Source organism: Eupeodes corollae, chromosome 3 (genome assembly GCF_945859685.1).
Source record: "Eupeodes corollae chromosome 3, idEupCoro1.1, whole genome shotgun sequence".
In the NCBI taxonomy this organism is placed as follows: domain Eukaryota; kingdom Metazoa; phylum Arthropoda; class Insecta; order Diptera; family Syrphidae; genus Eupeodes; species Eupeodes corollae.
In genome coordinates this window covers 22,845,971-22,865,505 of record NC_079149.1, presented here as the reverse complement: position 1 = coordinate 22,865,505, position 19,535 = coordinate 22,845,971, and the positions used below count along the sequence as shown (strand labels likewise).

Genomic DNA, 19,535 nt, shown 5'->3' with positions numbered 1-19,535 from the left:
TGGTGAAGCACAATCGGTAATTGAACATTGAGTGTAAGGCGACCTTTTCCATATACCAAAACCTGACGACCTTTCCTTTCCCGCCTTCTGCTTGCCCCTTCACCATCGGGTTGAAATACCCAAACATATGACTCGAATGTTGGAAAATAGTGAAATTAATTAATTTCGATAGAGACTCCCGCCGCCGCCGTTACCAATGTACATCAATAGTATGTAACCTACGAGTGTATCCTTTTAGAAGGGAAGCGTGTGAGCTTGTCCTGTGCGATAGGAGATAGGTGGGGGTTGACCACAGAAAGAGTGAAAAAGGATATGGATGGTGGTGTGGGAAATTATTGTTCGCAGTGAGTGCAGCAATTCAATGCCTCAAGTTCTATTATTTTGCTTCACAAGCAAACAAATATATGCAATTCATGTGAACTGGTCCTGCTCTGGCGATGATGATGGTGATGGAGGTTGAATTCAACCCAGGCTGGTTGCTCCTCCGGTTGTATGGAGTTTTCCTTTTTTTCGTTTGTTCATATTGACAGGATATTTTCATTTGCAAAATGCGGATGGCAATCGGAAGAGGTGATCATGAGGCACTCAGTCTAGGTATAACAGCGGACTGCACTGTCCTGCATAGCACTGTACTCCAATGTACTCTTATAATGTTCAGATTCAGTACCCGAGGTGCAAATTGCTTTCAATCCGGGGCGAATAATTTTGGGGGCTTATTTTCAATTTGTCCAGCATTTTGGGGTTAACTGATTTTTTATTTATTTTTTTCGTTTTTGTTTTTTGTATTTGAGACAGGAAAGGTTCGAGTTCGGTGTTGGGATTGGGATTGGGATTGGACATGGGATTGAGCTTGGGATTGATGTTGGAATTGGTGTTGTGTTGCACGGAAAAACTGATTAATGCTCTGATGTGCAGAAGAGTATTATAGGTGAACATCGGAAAATACCACTGTCATTTCAATTCTGTCACTAATTAATTCGGTAATCACTGCATCACGGTGTAGTTATTTACGGTTTAGCGAGAATTCCTCTCATGTTTCTGTATCAAGTGTCGATGTGATGTTTTTTTTTTATCCACTGTGCAACATAAACTGGATGAAATTTGTTCCGACATTTTAATTGATAGGTTTTTTTTCTCAAATTGTTCGATTGGAATATTGAATTGGTTTTGTACAAACGAAAAAATCGGTATTTTAATCAAAATTACCACTCTGTGATGAGGGATAAATGAATTTCATTATACCATCAGTGTTTAAGCTTTGTTTGAGCCGTTAAGCTGTTTTTATTGAAGTTTTTCTAAGGTTTGTATCTTTCAGACAGACAACAATTTTATTTTAAAAACGGTTGTACCGAAATTCATTGTTTTTACTGTCCGAAACTTTTAGCAAATTACAATTTTATTTGTCTTTTTTACATGTTTCACCGCAACTAGTCTTTGGAAAGAAGCAATGTTTCACTTCATTGCTTTAAACTTATACATTTATATTTTCTTCTTCTATGAACACATCCAATCCTCTTTAAATTCTATCGTAACCATTACCTCATTATGTTGCCAATTGAAGACACAGAGTTTTTCTTGAAAAACTCATTCGCATTAAAATGGCGCCCAACGAAATTTCTCAAAATAAAGAGTAATGGACCAAGGTGACTCCCTTGAGGTACACCAAAATTGACTTAAATTTGACTTAAAGGTGCAACATGGCACTATAATATCTGTCTTTAAAATATGACGAAATACACATAACGAAATGGTATAGTTAATTTCAATACTACTTAATTTATTAAGAAGAATTAAGCCTTGCTAAATTCTGTAAAGATGCAAACGGCTTGAGAGTGTTTTTCGAATGTATCTTAACAAAAAGATGAGAATTGTAATAAATTAGTAATCGTAGATCTTAAGATTCACAAACTCATTTGTTTATATAACAGAAGAACAATTCGAAGAAGACATTACGTCACAGGCAAGGGATTCGAAAAATTTAGGATTAGCAGACAATTTTGTTAAATTAGTACGGCCTTATTTATAGACTTTTTTTACAATAAGCACACACTCAAGGGGATATTACGACCCTTATTATGCAGGGGCATAGTGTGCGCACTAGGAAGAGAAGAGAGGGTTTAAAAGGAGATTTCGATGCACATTGGTTTTGAATTCCTGAATATTGCAATAGCTGGGAAAGACAGAGTGTGGCCAGGCATTCCACATTCGCGTAGTACGGCTAAAGAACGAATCTCTGTATTTGACTGGGTTTGAGGGTATACTGATGAGCATTTCTAGAAGCGCGAGTATTACGGTTGAATTGTTTACTGGGAAGAATGCAGCTGGCTATTTTAATAGAGTATAAGCCGTTTAAATAACGGTAAAAAAGGGTCAGACAAGAAGTAAATGAGCTCATGATGATATTATCATCAATCAACTTAAATGCTCTACGTTCAATACTATCCAAGAAGCTTAAGTAAGTTGCAGGAGCACTAGTTCAGAGATGGGAGTTATACTCAAGCTTTGGGCGTATATAAGTCCTGCAGATAACAGTTAGATCAGAAGGGGGTGAACTATTTCTTGCATCACCTAAGGAAACCCAAACACTTTGCGGCATTTTTGGCAACATCGCGTATGTGATCATTCCACAAGAGGTGGTTGGTGACACACATACTAAAAATATCGATGTGTTCAGTCTCGTTGATGCAAGTGCCATCCATGGATAACTGCAAGGGGGGTATATCTCGCTTTAACGATACAAGACATCATTGCGTTTTCGAAGCATTAAATTCTACGCTGTTTTTTTAATCCCCATTGAACAATGCTGTTTAGGTCGGAATTTAATAGGCCTATCATATTTTATCGTTGCAGTTCCACATCCGAAGAAGAAGGATGTGAGTCTGAAAACGAATATGAAAAGCTAAGAATACTATTGTCAGCGAAACAATGTATTGGATAGACAAGAGATCATTAATGAAAATGAGAAAGAGTGTTGGAGATAGAACAGAGCCCTGGGGCACACCAGCATTTATTGTATTTTTTCAGACTTGAATTAATCCAATACTACTTGTATTGAACGATCCGAAAGGTTATTACTAATCCAATGAAGCAGGGATTCAGGAAAACCGAAGAGTGCCTGATGCCAAAATATATCAAATGCCTTTGAAGTATCAATTGCAATAATCTTATTTTCTCCAAAGCGATGTAAAGATTTGTTCCACTGTTCGGTGAGTTGAACCATGAGATCACCAGTGGACCTATTGCTTCCAAAGCCGTACTGACGGTCATTAAGAAGCTTTTGATCTTCAAGATATTTCTTTAACTGATAATTAATCAGCGTTTCCATGATCTTGGAAAGAATGGACGTAAGTACCTGCACGGTTGGTAATAATAAAAGGTTGAGGAAGATTTTCCTTTTTTGGGAATAGGCTGGACAAATGCCGTTTTGCATCCGCTCGAAACAAGACCTGACAAGGAGGACAGATGAAAATGCTTACGCAGTGTTTTTGCCAGCGTTGAAGAACACCTCTTCAGAATAATAGTTAGGATCAGGACCATCGGATTTATGGTGGTTTAGATATCTAAGGACTCTTGCCACAGCACGAGTGCGAAAAAAGATTGGTCCCATAGAATCACGAACTCGCTCACGTACAAGCGGAGTTATAACACTCACTGGCACTCTTCATGTTTTTTACAAATGACCAACAAATTTTTCTGCCTTTTTGACATTGCAATATTTTTTGCCGTAATTTTTGTTCATGTACAAATTTGGTCCGTCGAATATGGGTGTTGCAGGCCTTTCTGTACGGTTGGCTTTATAACAAGGGAAACTTACCTCTTTAACCCTAATAACCTCTTTACAGCTCGTATCAAACCATGCGTTTTCCTTAGGTCTGATACTTTCAACCTTGTTAGGTATAAAAGTTCACATTCCCAGGAGAATTAAACTTGTGATCATATCAGCGCTGGCGTCAACGTCACTTTCGAGGAAGCATAGTGGCCAGTTTAAGATCCTGAAATAATTACTGAGACCGTCCCAGTTGACTTTCTCATATAGCCAAACGGTTCTTTAGAAGCTCTTTCTTTAACTGAACTGTTTTGACACGAGAAATTTGTTGACGTACTGGGAACTTTGAACATTTAAAAAACTCATTAAAAAATGAAACACAAATAGGAAACAAAGGAAACATATGACACATATTTTTCAACATAAATGATGGTATTCCATCAAAACCAGGTCTGAAACCTTCATTAAGCTTTAATATATCTTGACGTATATAGCTCCCAGAAATCAAAAAATTTGTTGATAGAAGTTTTTGATCACCACTTCTGTTACAAGTTTTCACAGTTTTAAGTCCTTGTTCAGTTTTCCAAACAATCCATTATTGTAAATAGCAAACATTCAACTTATATAATGAAACTTCAAATTACATCTGACATTTTGACACTTTTTAACTACGAAATGAACGATCCTTTAAATATTTAAAGAACCAGAACGAAAGAGGTTTTCTATAGCTCTTCTCTTGCTTTTATATGACCATTGTAAGAAATCAATTTCAAATTATCAATTGAATTAGTATCGCTTTTGTGTATTTGTATAGAGCACCGTTTCTTTTCCTATTTCCCATATCAGTTAAGACCAAGTGAATCGAGTCTAAAAATAAAGGAAGGAAATCCTTTCTTGTCGCTTAAAAGAAATAAATCGAATTGCCAATGTACGAACTCGTATGAAGGTATATATATCACAGAGGATTGACAAACTCACATTCTCGTTTAACCATATCCTTGGGTTTGTTCAATTGAAATCAATGACGACGACGATGACGCTTTAGAACAAAACGCGAACGGATCCATGGGCAAATGAATGAAAATCCTGATACCCATTTCCGTTTGATATTTTCTTTCATCATCATTATATCTATCAACGTCATTGTGTAACCAAAGACAAGTATACAGGAGGACTCAAAGGAGCCATATACTCACTATTCTAATGGAAAATGCACTCTATACCCGGTATCACCCAATACCACCCTGAAGAGAATCCTTTTTCCCTTTAAAACAAAAACAAAAGCGAAAAAAACTATTAAAACAATTTTAAACTCAGAATAGCACATTTAACCTTCTTTGTTTTCTTTTTGTTGCCCTTTCTCTCTGTGAAAAGAATATAATATACCGAGTTGAGAATATACTGACAAAAAGATATTTCATTTCTAAATTGAATCCAGAAAAAAGGAGAAAAACAAGAGGAAGTAGAAGAAGTCGAGGAAGGATCTCGATAGGACCATCTCCAGCTCTAGAAGCTCTCTTTTCTGTGTGTATACAATTTCACTGAAGATACATTGCAGAACCACCATAAAGTGTGAATGTTTATGGGTGTTTCGCTTCCGGTTTTTGTAGGAGTTGACCACTTTATTGGATCGTCCTTTTTTTTATTGGGTGGCGTATCCTCGCCTAGGAGCGTTAGATAGGTAGGCATATATACATTTAGATATCATTCACTCACAGCAGGAAAATCAAAACAAAATTGTATTTTTCTGGCTATATACGTTTTCGTATGCTGACATCGACATTGTGAGCCATGAGGGAAGTGTAAAAAGGATTTTCTGAATGTTTACATAAAAAAAAGAAAAAAAAAAGAAGAAGAAAAATAGAAAAATATCCTTTTATGTGTTTTGAGGGATCTGTGGTATTAAAGCCACTTGTTTTGTGTTATATATGTTTCTGTTTTGTTTTTCTTTTTCTTTCGGATGTGATGGTATACCCTCATATCTAGTGATGTTGTAAGTGACCGACCCTTTTTTGTATGAATTTGTAGATAGTTTATTTCCTATTTGACCTTGGTTTAGACCTTAAAATTTATGCAAATAAAGATACCGTCTTTGAATTCTTTTAAGGCAAGGGTATAAATTTGGTTTATGGATGATGACTATTTTAAATTTGAAGAAATAAAAAGATACTTTACAGGAAATATACAAAAACAAAAACTGATAAATCTTTAATAGCAGAGTGGAGAAAGCAATTTAATAACATTTCATAATGATACCCTTCATTAAATTACAGTCAAAGGGAGTTGATAAGCCTCAATATCAGTATAAGTTAGTATAGATTGTTCTTTTTAACTATACTTTGAAAAAAGGCATCATTATGTGAGATAGTAAAAGACACAAAGCAAATATTTCAATATAACATAATTCTGAACAATACAATCTTTTCAGTATAGACATTTCCAATAAGAAGTTTCATTTTGAAAAAGAAGCTATTTGGACTGTTATACCTTTTGACATAGTTTTATTTCGAAGGCTAATATAATACAAAATAGAAGCCAAAAAAGTAACCCAAGCTGTATTCTAAATAGTAGCTCAAAGAGGAGACGAAGCAGTATCCCAAATAGTTGGCCAAATTTTAAGGGCCGATGTTAATTTTGAATAAAATACTATTATTTGGAGAATTATTGTCATTTCTTTTTATTAGATAACATTGGTATGGTTCAGTTATGTACAGAAGAAATGGCCACCGTGACCTGGTGAGACACCTCCGTCCTCTATCCGATATGGTTCAAATTTTCGATGATGCTAATGAATAATTTAGGTTCTATGTTGTTTATGTGCCGAATTATCGCTTTTACCTTTAGCTCTTGAAATGTTGCTACCTTAGAAACTTTCTTTCAAATAACTCCAATGAAAGAAAGAAAGAAAGAAGTTTAACGCAGTCAAGTCACATGAACTTGGCGGTCAATCGACATCGCCACCACGTGAGATAACCCGGCCATTAAATTTGTCTCGTAAAAGAGCCAATGTAACAGTGTAACTGCCTGACCGGCCTCAATTTTGGAAAAAGGACAAAATACGGCCCTGTGATGCTGCCAGCTTCTAAACTATTTACAACAAACAGTAACTCTTTGTGGGTGTATTGTTTGTATCGGTAAGCTAAAAAAATTTGTACACAATTTTTCACATTTTATGCAAATTGGACGATTAAATTGGCCAACAAAAAATCATAGAATCACGAAAAAATGTCAAATGCAGAAAAAAATTACGTTTAGTTGTGGTTAACATTTAACATAGGCCCTTAAATTGTAATGACCCTTTTATTATTAAAAGCAGTAGCCCAAATAGTAGCTCAAACAGCAGTCCGAAAAAGTAGCCCAAACCATAATCCAAACAGTAGCTCAAATACTGGACTAATACCAAAAAGAGACTGGGATGCGACCCACACTGATAACTTCCCATCCCGTCTGTCGATTTGTCTTGCTTAAAAGTTTGTCTATATGTACTCGTATCAATTTTTAGATTTTTATTTTTTTATGAGAACACGGACTGTTGCATTTTTATATAAAAATTACTGAATATTGGAAAAAACAATATTTTCTGTGAAATAAAATAAGTTTGAAGCCAATATTTTTTAATTTTTGAAAAGCTATTTGAGCCGAAACTAAATTTTTACCAAGTTTTAGTATTGTTTTTTTTTCAGTTTTTTTTTTTTTTGTAAAAAATCTGTCAATTCGAATTTTTTAAAAATTTAACCAAATGTTAAAAACAATATTTCTTATAAGATAAAATAGGTTTGAAGTCTGACTTTCAAGTTTATTTGATTTGAATCCATATTCAATTTTTACCAACTTTTGTTAATTTTTGTTCGGTTTTTAATTTTTTATAAAAAAACTATCAATTCGATTCTGTTCAAAATTTTACTGAATGTTGACAACAACATTTTTTGAAAGATAAAAGTAAATAAAAGCCAATATCTCAAAGTTTTTAAAAGATATTTGAGTCGAAAATAATTTTTTACCAACTTTTGTTAATTTTTTTTCGGTTTTTATTTTTTTTGTAAGAAAACTGTCAATTCAATTTTTTTCAAAATTTTACTGAATGTTGACAACAAGATTTTTTGAAAGATAAAAGTAAATTAAATCCAATATCTCATAGTTTTGAAAAGATATTTGAGTCGAAAATCAATTTTTACCAACTTTTATACATTTGTTTTTAGGTTTTTTTTTTATAAAAAAAATGTCAATTCGATTTTTCTCAAAATTTGTCTTAATGTTGAAAACAATATTTTTTTACAAAAATAAATTAGTAAGAAGCTATTATCTCAAAGTGTTTAAAAGATTTTTGAGTCGAAAATCATTTTTTACCAACTTTTATTAATTTTTTTTTCGGTTTTTATTTTTTTGTAAAAAAAACTGTCAATTCGATTTTTTTCAAAATTTTACTGAATGTTAACAACAATAGTTTTTCAAAGATAAAAGTAAATTAAAGCTAATATCTCAAAGTTTGGAAAAGATATTTGAGTCGAAAATCAATTTTTACCAACTTTTATATTTTTTTTTTAGGTTTTTATTTTTTTAAAAAAAAACTGTCAATTAGATTTTTCTCAAAATTTTATCAGATGTCAAAAACATTATTCGTCGTTGCACAAAATTGTTTTAGAGATGAAATCATATTTCAGTCGTAAAATTTTGGAGGTTACAAATTTTTTTTTTTAGTTTTTTTGATTTATAAAAAAAACTGTTATATTGATTTTTTTTCAAAAAATATACTTCTATTGTATCACATTACAATGTATTATATACAATTTAATTCAAGTCTCTAGCGTTTTAGGTTCGTAAGATATTTAGGGTTAACCAAAATGTTCACCTTTTTTACAAACTGCTATGGTAAAAAAACCACCCACGCAATTTTCTTGAGAGCCCTTTCTGCATCTTTCTGCCTTATTATCTGTATAACAAAATTCATTTGAAGTTGATATCTCTTCTGGTTCTTAAGCTATGGACGACTAAAAAACGTCGCGAACGTACGGACGTACGAACGTATGTACGTACACACGCACGCACAGACATCTTTCCAAAAATCTTTTATTTCGACTCTAGGGACCTTGAAACGTCGAGAAATGTCAAAATTTTCATTTTGACAAATCGGACCCATTACAATAACTTCCTATGGGAAGTTAAAAATAATCATTTCAAATTGAGGCAGCCAAAGTTAATAATTCCATGACGAAACTCTTCAAACCCCGTTAAAAGTCAGAGAGTGATTTTAAGTTCAGGTAAAAGATGTATTTCTATAAAAGAAAAAATCGCATGAGATTAGGTTTGGGGTATTTAGAGCCCAGTTATAAGTAAGCAGTCATACCAAAATTGTTTTTGGCAATTTGAAAAGAATTTGTCGATAAAATGTCGGAATTGTAAAAACTGTTAGAGGAGTTCAAGGACATCAATTAAACAAAATTAAAAACCACAGTATTTTGTTAAATTCTTATTCAACTGACGTGAATAAGAGTAAATTAAGGCCAAAAATCTTTAAATTGCAATCTAATATGACAAGCTCTATTAAATTATGGTCTGACATAGAACATAACCTTTTTCCCTAAATGTTGATTTTTTTATGGACAATTTTTCGCTAGAATCTTATTATTTCAAAAACTCAAGCCTCATTGAATTGAATTGAATTTTGTTTATTGAACATAATATATACAATTTGGATCTTAAATAATATGATACTTATGATTAATTTACATTTGTTGGCACATAAGGGGCCTATAGCTAACGTTATACATTGGCTTAAGTTTTACAAAAATAATATGAATTACATGTCAAACAAATTTCAAAAGTCAGCTGATTCATCATTCTCAGGTTGTTCATTCCTGATTGTCAATGAACCTCATCGAATAACAGAACTGTCTGTTATATTATATTTTCAGTATAAACTGAATGTGAATTATAACTTTAACTAAATACATGAATTAATTTATAAATAACTTTAAGTTCATCCTTGTGATTTAAAGACATTCCATTAATTTTGTTTTCATTTACATTTGCAGAGCTCTGAAGACAACGACATCTCAAGCCATGTCCGGAGATCTAACTCTAGACGGTGGTCAGCGTGAGCATCCGCTTATAACCAAGTTCGAGATCCTCAATCTAGTGCCCGATGCAACTGGACGTCAGTTGCAATTGTTCGAAGACGAATTAGCAATAGTTCGCCATCGATCACAACAACGAAGACGACCACGCTATCCATCGACCAAGTGGCGACGAGTTGGTCTGATTGCTGGCAGGAATGTTCATTTGGATACAATTGTCTGGCCAGGAGGAGACATTGTTGTCTCAGGTAAAGAACAACGTCGTAAGTCTAACATTAGATTGGCCCTCTACAGCGTTGCATCTTCGATAGGCCTGTCGGCGAAATCACGAACGGTGTTTCGTGTTGTCACTGCCTTAGCGCCGCCATTTGTAATGGCGTCCGAATTGGATGAGGACGGTTTGTGTTTGCGTGGATTGCCTTGTCATCGATTGCTGCCAAATCGAAAGCATAATCTAACGATAATGTTTAATAATATTGAGACTCAGCAAAGGTTTACGCAGGATGTATTGGATCATGGCGGCAAAGTGCCTTCCGATGAGACGGATAATTTTTCAAATCCTATGTTTGAGTGAGTATAAGTTTAAAATTAAGTCAATTCATTTTTAATTTACTCGTATTTGTAAGCAATCCCACTTCTGAACAATAAATTCTTCCCACAAACTCAACAAAAACAACAAATCAAAACAAGTCTACGTTCTAATTTTGAATATTCTATTATTTAAAGTTTTATTCACATCGGAATGGGAAATTCCTTAATAACTTTGAGTTTCGTTTTAGTGATTTAAATTAAGGAAGTGAGTGAGGGAGGGGAGCTAAAACATACCAATCAACATTTTTCCCAGAAATTAAACGTTTTCCTCTTGAGAATTATTTTGGTATGTTCCCCAAGTAGTTCGTTCGTTCGTTCCTTCGTAGTTTAAGAGCTGATGTTAAGTTTGTTGAAATTTCAAATATTTATTAGAAACTTCATACAAACTTAAGGAAAAAGTTTATAAACGAACGATGACGACGCACAAGGCACAAGGCACCCATCCAATAAGGAAGCAATTTAAATTCTCTCTTAAATACTTGGTTTGGCTTTAAGGAGTTTTACTTGAACCATCAACTTGACAATATTATATCGATTTTGTTTGCTTCACACAACAAAGTCGGGCTAGAAAGGTATTTTTTTTTAATTATAATCATTATGAATTGTTTATGAGAAGATATACGATAAATTTAAAAGCTTAATTTTTCCTTGTTTCTTTAAGGAAGGTTATAGAATCATTACCGTAGTTTAAAAGAAACAAATAAACATTCAATCCGAATATAAAAGTATCAAAAAGACGATTTAAAACAAAGAGGACGTATACGGGTTCAAAGATTTTGATCTTTCTTGCAGAACATCAATGTAAGCTTTATGGAAGTTATTACTTCTAAAACCGGCACATTAAAGTTTTCAAATTATATAGCCTAGGAATATTTTGTCGTTAAAAAACTTTGACATCTTATAAGCTTCGTTTGCTATTTCCTCTTTAAACTATTTTAAAGAAGCCTTATCGAAAATCTAAGGTTGATAATTTACACGTCGAATTAACAAAAGTGGTTTTAAGTAATATGAAGGTTCAAAAATTAAAGATTTGAATACTCATTGTTGAACTTTATTGAATTGTATTCCTTTGGATTTAAATGGAACGTCTTTGCACGTTTTAAAGAAGTAATAACTTCTATAATATTGATCGAGAATATAATACTAAAACATCGTTTCTGGTCGACGTCAACTTAATTCTTCTCAAGAAAGCCAACTGGGACGATCTCAAAAACTAACTTCAGGATCTTTAACTGGATATTGTGCTTCCTCAATAGTGACGTTGACGCCAGCGCTGATATGATCACAAGTTTAATTCTCTTGGGAATGGTAACTTTTATCCACAACCGGGTTAAAAGCATCAGACCGAAGAAAACGCATTGTTTGATGCGAGCTGTAAAGAGGTTATTAGGCCCAAAGAAGTAAGTTTCCGTTGCTATTAAGCCAACCGTACTGAGGAAAGCCCGAAAAAGTTCAAACAAGCCAGGAAGGCTTACAACGCCCATATTCGACGGACCAAATTTTTACATGACCACAAATTACGGCAAAAAATACTGCAAAGGCAGTACAAATTTTTGGTCATTTGTAAAACATATGAGGAATTCTTCTTCTTCCTCGGTTCCTACGCTCATTGTGAATGACACTCCATTTGTAAGCTCTTTAGAGAAAGCAAATCTCTTGCCAGCCAGTTCGCCGCCAATTCAACGCTGCCAAGTGTGTAATGACTCCGCCTGTACTTTAGCGAGTTAGTGATTCTATGGGACCAATCTTTTTCCGCACTCGTACTGTAGCGAGAGTTCTAAAAGATCTTAATATACATAAATCTGCTATTGTTCTGAAGAGGTGTTCTTCAACGCTGGCGAAACCAATGCGTAGGCTTTTTCATCTGTCCTACTTCTCAGGTCTCGTTCCGAGAGGATAGAATACTGCATTTGTCCAGCCCATCCCCAAAAAAGCGAATCTTCCACACCCTCTAATAAATGACCGATTGCACTTAGGTCCCTTCTTTCCAAGGTCGGAAACGATGATTAATTATCAGTTCAAGAAATATCTTTAAGATCAAAAGCTTCTTAATGACCGTCCGTTTTAGCTTTGGAAGCAATAGGTCCACTGGTGATCTCATGGTTCATCTCACCGAACAGTGGAGCAAATCTTTACATCGCTTTAGAGAAAGTAAAATTATTGCACTTGATACTTCAAAGCATTTGATAGAGTTTGGCATCAGGCTCTCTTATCGAAAATGCCTGCTTTCGGTTTACATGCATCCCTGCTTCATTGGATTAGTAATTACCTTTCAGATCGTTCAATACAAGTAGTATTGGATTAATTTAATTCAAGTCTAAAAAACCATAAAATAAATGCTGGTGTGCCCCAGGGCTTTGTTATATCTCCAACACTATTTCTTATTTTTATTAATGATCTTCTATCTGCAACATCTAATCCAATACATTATTTCGCTGACCATAGTACTCTTAGCTTTTCATATTCGTTTTCAGACTCACATTCCTCTTCTTCGGATGTGGAACTGCAACGACAAAATATGATTAGCTCATTAAATTCCGACCTAAACAGCATTGCATAATGGGGAATAAGAAACCACGTGGAATTTAATGCTTCGAAAACGCAATGCTGTCTTGTTTTGTTAAAGTGAGATACACTCCTCTTGCCATTATTCATTAATGGCACTTGCATCAACGAGACTGAACACCTCGATATTTTTTTTAGGAATGTGTGTCACCAACCACTCCTTATGCAACGACCACACACGCGATGTCACCAAAAGTTCCGCAACGTTTTTGGGTTTCCTTAGGCGGTGCAAGAAATATTTCACCCTTTCTGATCTGGCTGTTATCTACAAGACTTATATACGTCCAAAGCTTGAGTATAACTCCCATCTCTAGGCTGGTCCTCCTGCAACTTACTTAAGCCTCTTGGATAGTATTGAATGTAGAGCATTTAAATTGATAGATGATAATATCATAATAAGTTCATTAACTTCGCTTGAACATCGTCGTAAAGTCTTTTGTCTGACCCGTTATTTTAACGGTTTATGCTCTAGTGAAATATCCAGCTGCATTTCTCCCCTTAAACAGTTCAACCGTCATACTCGTGCTTCTAATAATGGTCATCAGTATACCCTCGAGCAGAACTTCAGCCGTACTGTCACATACAGATATCCGTTCTTTAGCCGTACTCCGCAAATTTTTAATGCCTTACCACACTCTGTCTTTCCTTGTCATTGCAATATTCAGGAATTCAAAGCCAATGTGCATCGACATCTTTAGTAATATCCCCTGCTTAGTGCTTATTATAAAAAAAGCAAAAATATCTACAAAAGTGTTGTTGTTTTCGGTAAAAATTTTAAAACAATAATAGAGAATAGAAGCAAAACAACGTTTCTAAGGGAATAGTCCCCAAATTGTAATCTTACTAAAAATCGGCATTTCTCAAGTTATGCCCGAAGGTGGCCCTACAAATATTAAATGTTAAGTGTTAATGTAAAAAACCTTATTTTATCCTGAAAAAACAATCAACGTTGTAACCTAGCAAAACCTTCGGAACAGAAAAATTAAATAAGCTTAAGAACGCCTTATCGAAACTTTTAACACATTTAAACGGCTTTCAACTCTTTATAGAATATTGAAAACAGTTTTTGAAATCTCTTGTAGAAAATCAATGCAATCTTTATAGAAGTTAAAACTTCTTCTTTAAAACAGGCTTAAGGAAGCCATATCGAAAACCAACAGAAATTGATAAAAAAAAATTTAATAGTGAGAAAATCTATTTGGAAATCAAAAATTGTTTCATGTTCCGCATAGAAACCCAAAGGAAGCTTTTTAGAAGTAATTACCTCTTTATATTGAAAAACTGATAGTACAAAATTTAGAAATAGTGATTTTGGTTTATTGGACTTTCGAAAGCCTTCTGTTCATGGTATAAGAAGAGTTCACGTTCCTTTGCTTCCTCCTAACACACTGTTTTCCTCCTTTCCTTGTGCTTTGTTTTGAAAAATTCCTTCCTAACCAAAAGTAGTTGTAGTTTGTTACACATCCTCATTGTTAAACAATCTGCTATTTATGTGTACATTAACTGTATGTAGACTTTCTACACGACGAACTACAACACCAAAAAGGCCAACAATAATCAACTTTCAACTTTATTTCGGTCTTTCTGATGTCTCTTCCACTTTAATTACAGAACAAAATGCTGTTATGGCCTTTCCATGGATCTGCTCGACAACATTGCTACAGAATTGGAATTCGAATTTCATTTGTACATTGTTCATGATGAATTATTCGGTGCTAAATTCTCGACACTGAATGATTTTGTACCCAGAAGAGCCGCCTCACCTAAAGGCGGAGGACACAATCATGATACTAACAACAACAATCGACAAGCATCAGGACCATCACCATCATCAGGAGTCAAGGAGCAACAACAACAAAACAAACAGCAAGAGCATCATCACAAAACAAAAGATGCTACATTGACGATGGACGACGTAAACGATCAATATCCTGCCAATTCAGCTGGTGCCACTAACCAACAACAGCAGGAGAAGGAACGGCAGCAACAGCAACAACAACAACGTCGATATCACTCACCCGAAGGACGAACTCGCACTCGACGTCAATCTTCTTCTTCTTCTAGCAGTGGTAAGTGTTTGTACCTATAACCTACATATATACTCGTATACACTTTAATCAATTGGAATATTGGCATGAAAGTGTGTAAATGAATGATATTGTGTGTGTTTTTGTTGGTGGGGGAGGTTGTTGTACCTTACCTAGTATATCCTGTCTAAAGGAGTTCAATTAAAATCCCTTTTTGTTCAGCCAGCTTAGAGCGTGAAAACAGCTTGAATAGCAATGAATTCAACTTGAAGAAGGTGCCGTCCTCGTGGGTAAATAATGTGGGTGTCAAGCAACAAGGACGAATCCTTAAAAGGCATAAACGTCAGACAGCCATCATTTCAAATGGAAACTACAACCATGTCGCTGGTTCTTCTGCTTCAGCTTTTAATTCTGATTCTGCATCTACTTCTACTTCTACTTCAGCCTCTGCCTTTGCCTTTACCTCTACTTCTTTCTCTCCCTCTAATATCGTGGTTAGTGACGACGACGACTTTGACAACATTGACGCCATCCAGGCACCCAAGGATGTGGTCGAGGATGTATCACTAAATGACTGGGTCCTGCTAAATGATTACATTGATGATCAAGAGCAACTAGAACCAGATGGTGCAATCAACGAGGACGCCGAAATGGAACTGCCATCATCAGCAGCACCATCGCAGTCGGCGGCGGCGTCGCGGTCTTCGGCGAATGGCAAGCGAAGTACGAGAGGATTGCCTTTGTTCCTTTATTTGTTAATTTTCATTTATTTTCGTTGCATACTTTTTGTCAATAATTTTAATTTGCCATTGTTCAAGTGAATTCTTTGACAGTTTGAACTAATCCCCCCCCTTAATGTCATATTTCATTGCAGTTCAGTGGAACGGAATAATTGGTGATTTAATATCCGGATCAGCAGACATGTCATTTGCACCTCTAACAGTCTCAAGGTAAGTACCATTTGTCCTGACTCTTACCATGTCTCTTCTGTTTCGCTGTCTGTTGCTGATTTAGCCTTAGAGATGATATACACGTAGGGATTTGGGGCTCTGTCTCTGATGCTGATGCAATTGAAGAAATTCAAGTGTGTCAATAGCAAGGAACATTCTCGAATTGGAATGCCATATGTCAAGTGGATGTCGAGGATTTTGTGATTCATATTTATACGAGTACAATATTGAACTGTTGCATTTGTATGCATAGCACACAGTAAGGTTGCTTCTATAACTGCTTTTGATTTTAATCGATGCACAAGAGGCAGCACTTGTACATCCATACTTCATAAGTCCACATGTGCACACATTACGTGTGTTTTCAAAATATTAAATTTAAAAAAAAAGTGAAAAAGGTTGAAGGATTTTGAGAGAAGAGAAGCATATGGATTTGATAAATAGAGGCTTGATGTTCTTTGCCCTGAACAAGAGCGACATCTCTGGGTGGAAAATCTAGACCGAAAGAGAGATATCTGTAGTCGTATCCTTTCGAAATTTTTTAATGAGGTTATTTTAAGAGGAAATGACATTTTAAGTCAACATGAATGCATCAGTAATAATTCTGAATATTAAAGTTCAGCTTTTAACGGTAGCGTGGAGCCGTGTTGTGCTATGAATGGTCTTTTTTAAAAATCAGACTAAGATGTGATGTTCAGGGAATGTATTGAATGTGATTTTTTTAATTATATGAATAATAATGATTTTACAAGTATGAAGGTGTACACCCACTTTGGTTTAGGGTTAAGTGTCAAGATAAGACTCTTTTTCTGTTGTTAAGTGTGAGGGCGTTGGGTGATGCTGAAAATATTTGAAAGTAGATGCTTCACGTTTACCTTAACAAAGACAGTTGGAATCCGAATAAAATATAACAAACTGATGACGGGCAATGCATTTTTAAAGCAATACAGCTTTTTATGAACAATTTAAAATATTTCAATCACACAAACACGTTTCAGCTAAATAACGTCAATTTAATACCAACAAACTACGATTCAAGATTAGTTAGTTGAGTTTCAAATGAACAAACAATTCTTCTCCAACCTGAAAAACGTATTTTAATGAATCAATTGCAGACATTAGTATTTTTGGCAAGAAAAAATCAGCTTTAAACTTTAAAGATAAAAAGATCACACTTTTGAAAGTATTTTTTTTCTCAACTTAATCGTTGTGTTCGATCTTTTAGAACGGATTTTTGAAATATCATGGTCTTATGAAGATAATCAGGTATGACACAATTTCTGAAAAAATTCCAATCTCTAAATAAATAATCAATTTCTTGAGTTTTGGAATTATGATAAATGTAGAACTTCGGGGTCTCAGAAATTAGAACTCAATCTAGGATTTAGAAATGTTTTAACTTTTCGACCCAACTTGCTTTAAGCTATGTTTTTTTTTTACTTAAATTGATGCAATCAGAATTTTTAATCTTTAGTGATAATATAATATTAGAAAATTAATTTATCGATATTAACTGGACAAGTACGGCTCCTTACAATCTTAATGTTTGAAGATTACTTCATGCAAATTTTGACATTGACTGGGCTTCAAATGGTCTATCCGTTAAGTCCAATGTTGGCATACTTTTTTCAACATTCGGCCGGTATCTCATAAATAAATGCTTCAATGTTGTCTTCCTATCCGTCAATTGAAGCGGGCTTGTCTGAACTTTAATATAGCACCTTAGACTAAAAGCGTTAAATCGCACGATCTAGGTGGCCTATTGACTGCCGAACTTGAAATAAAATGTTCACCGAACTAGCCATAAGTCAATTGTTGCGCGTGCTGTGTGGCATGTGGCACAGTCTTGTTGAAAGCACATATTATCATGCATGTCAAACTCTTGCATTTTGGGCAAAAAAAAAGTTGGTATCATCTCACGGTAGCGCACACCATTCACAGTTACGTTACGATTCACATCATCTTTGAAGAAGTACGGTCCAATGATGCCACCAGCCCATAAACCGCACCAAACTGTGAGTTTTTCTGGATGCATTGGTAGCTCTTGTAATGCTTCTGGCTGATATTCACTCCAAAATCGACAATTCTGATTATTTACGTACCCATTTAGCCAAAAATTAGCTTCGTCGATGAACACAATTAAATAAAAGAAGCGCGCTATGAACTTTCTTAACAGAGCACACATTTTGATAATAATATTCAATAATTTGCAAGCGTTGTTCGTTTGCAAAATTATAGAGCAAACTGAAGATGTTTGACAATGAAACAAAACACGAAACGTGCGTCAGCTGTATAAACCAGTGTTGCCAATAAGATAATAGCTAAAAAATTACCCTTTATTTAAAATCGTAAAAACTAGGAACCTTAAGACTTCATAAGAGAATAATATAAGAAACCCTACCGGGTGCTGTGAAATAAGTAAATTTTTTTTTTTATAAATCAGAGATTTAACCGAATAAAAATCAATAGTAAATTTACTCCGAGTTCTTATAAAATTATAAACAGTAAAGAAATGCTCGAGTCCTAAATATATTTAAAGCAAAGTGTCAAAGACAACAAAGAATTATAAGATCGGGCCCCTGTTTTCACAAACTCTTTCCATTTTGTAACATCGCATCTTTTCGCAAACTAAAATTTGCAAAGTGCTCTTTTGCTTCACTAAACAAAATACTTTGCAAACTATATTTAGAATTTTGAAAAGCTTTTCATTAATGTGAAGAGTAACTTGAAAAGTTGTCAAAAATTAATCAAAAAAATAAATAAACCATTTTTTAAATGAAGAAGTAAATAAAAGTTAACAAGACAATGTACAAACATGACCTTAAGATGGTAAAGAAATCGAAAAAAGTGGGTCCACCGATCCCGACCGTCTGTCTGTCCACGTCTTTACAGCCCAAACCATTTTGTCGATTGAGTTCAAACTGGGAAATTAAGGTTAAAGCTGATCGGCGTAAGGCGATTTTTTTTCAATTTGTTTGGTCAAAATTGAATTTTATAATTTTCTCAAAAAGAAACTGATAGGTTTTTAATAAATTAGATATTGCATTATTTTTCTTAACTTGGCTTCTTTCAAGAAAAAAGGTGTTTGAAATTTTTAACTTCCCATAGGAAGTTATTGTAATGGGTCCGATTTGTCAAATTGAAAATTTTGACATTTCTCGACGTTTCAAGGTCCCTAGAGTCAAAATAAATGATTTTTAGAAAGATGTCTGTGCGTGCGTGTGTACATACGTTTGTACGTGCATACGTTCGCGACCTTTTTTTCGTCCTATATAGCTCAAGAACCAGAAGAGATATCGACTTCAAATAAATTTTGTTATACAGGCAGAAAGATGCAGAAAGGGCTCTCAACAAAATTGCGTGGGTGGTTTTTTTACCATAGCAGTTTGAAAAAAAAGGTGAAAATTTTGGTTAACCCTAAATATCTTTCGAACCAAAAACGCTAGAGACTTGAATTAAATTTAATATAATATATTGTAACGTGATACCAAACAGGTATATTTTTTGAAAAAAATCAATATAACGGTTTTTTCTTATGAATCAATAAAATTGAAAAAAAAAA

General features: G+C 34.5%; 1 protein-coding gene across 3 annotated transcripts in view; it reads left to right on the top strand.

Moving 5' to 3' along the window:
• LOC129949971 (uncharacterized) overlaps positions 1–19,535 on the top strand; it is a 286,002-nt gene that overhangs the window by 198,137 nt on the left and 68,330 nt on the right. For 2 of the 3 annotated variants that reach the window (XM_056061723.1, XM_056061722.1), the window contains exons 7-9: positions 9,799–10,410; positions 14,608–15,065; positions 15,898–15,973. In XM_056061723.1, coding sequence (XP_055917698.1) covers positions 9,799–10,410; positions 14,608–15,065; positions 15,898–15,973 — 1,146 coding nt within the window. The remainder of the gene's footprint in view (positions 1–9,798; positions 10,411–14,607; positions 15,066–15,897; positions 15,974–19,535) is intronic. The other variant, XM_056061724.1, reaches the window with a different exon arrangement.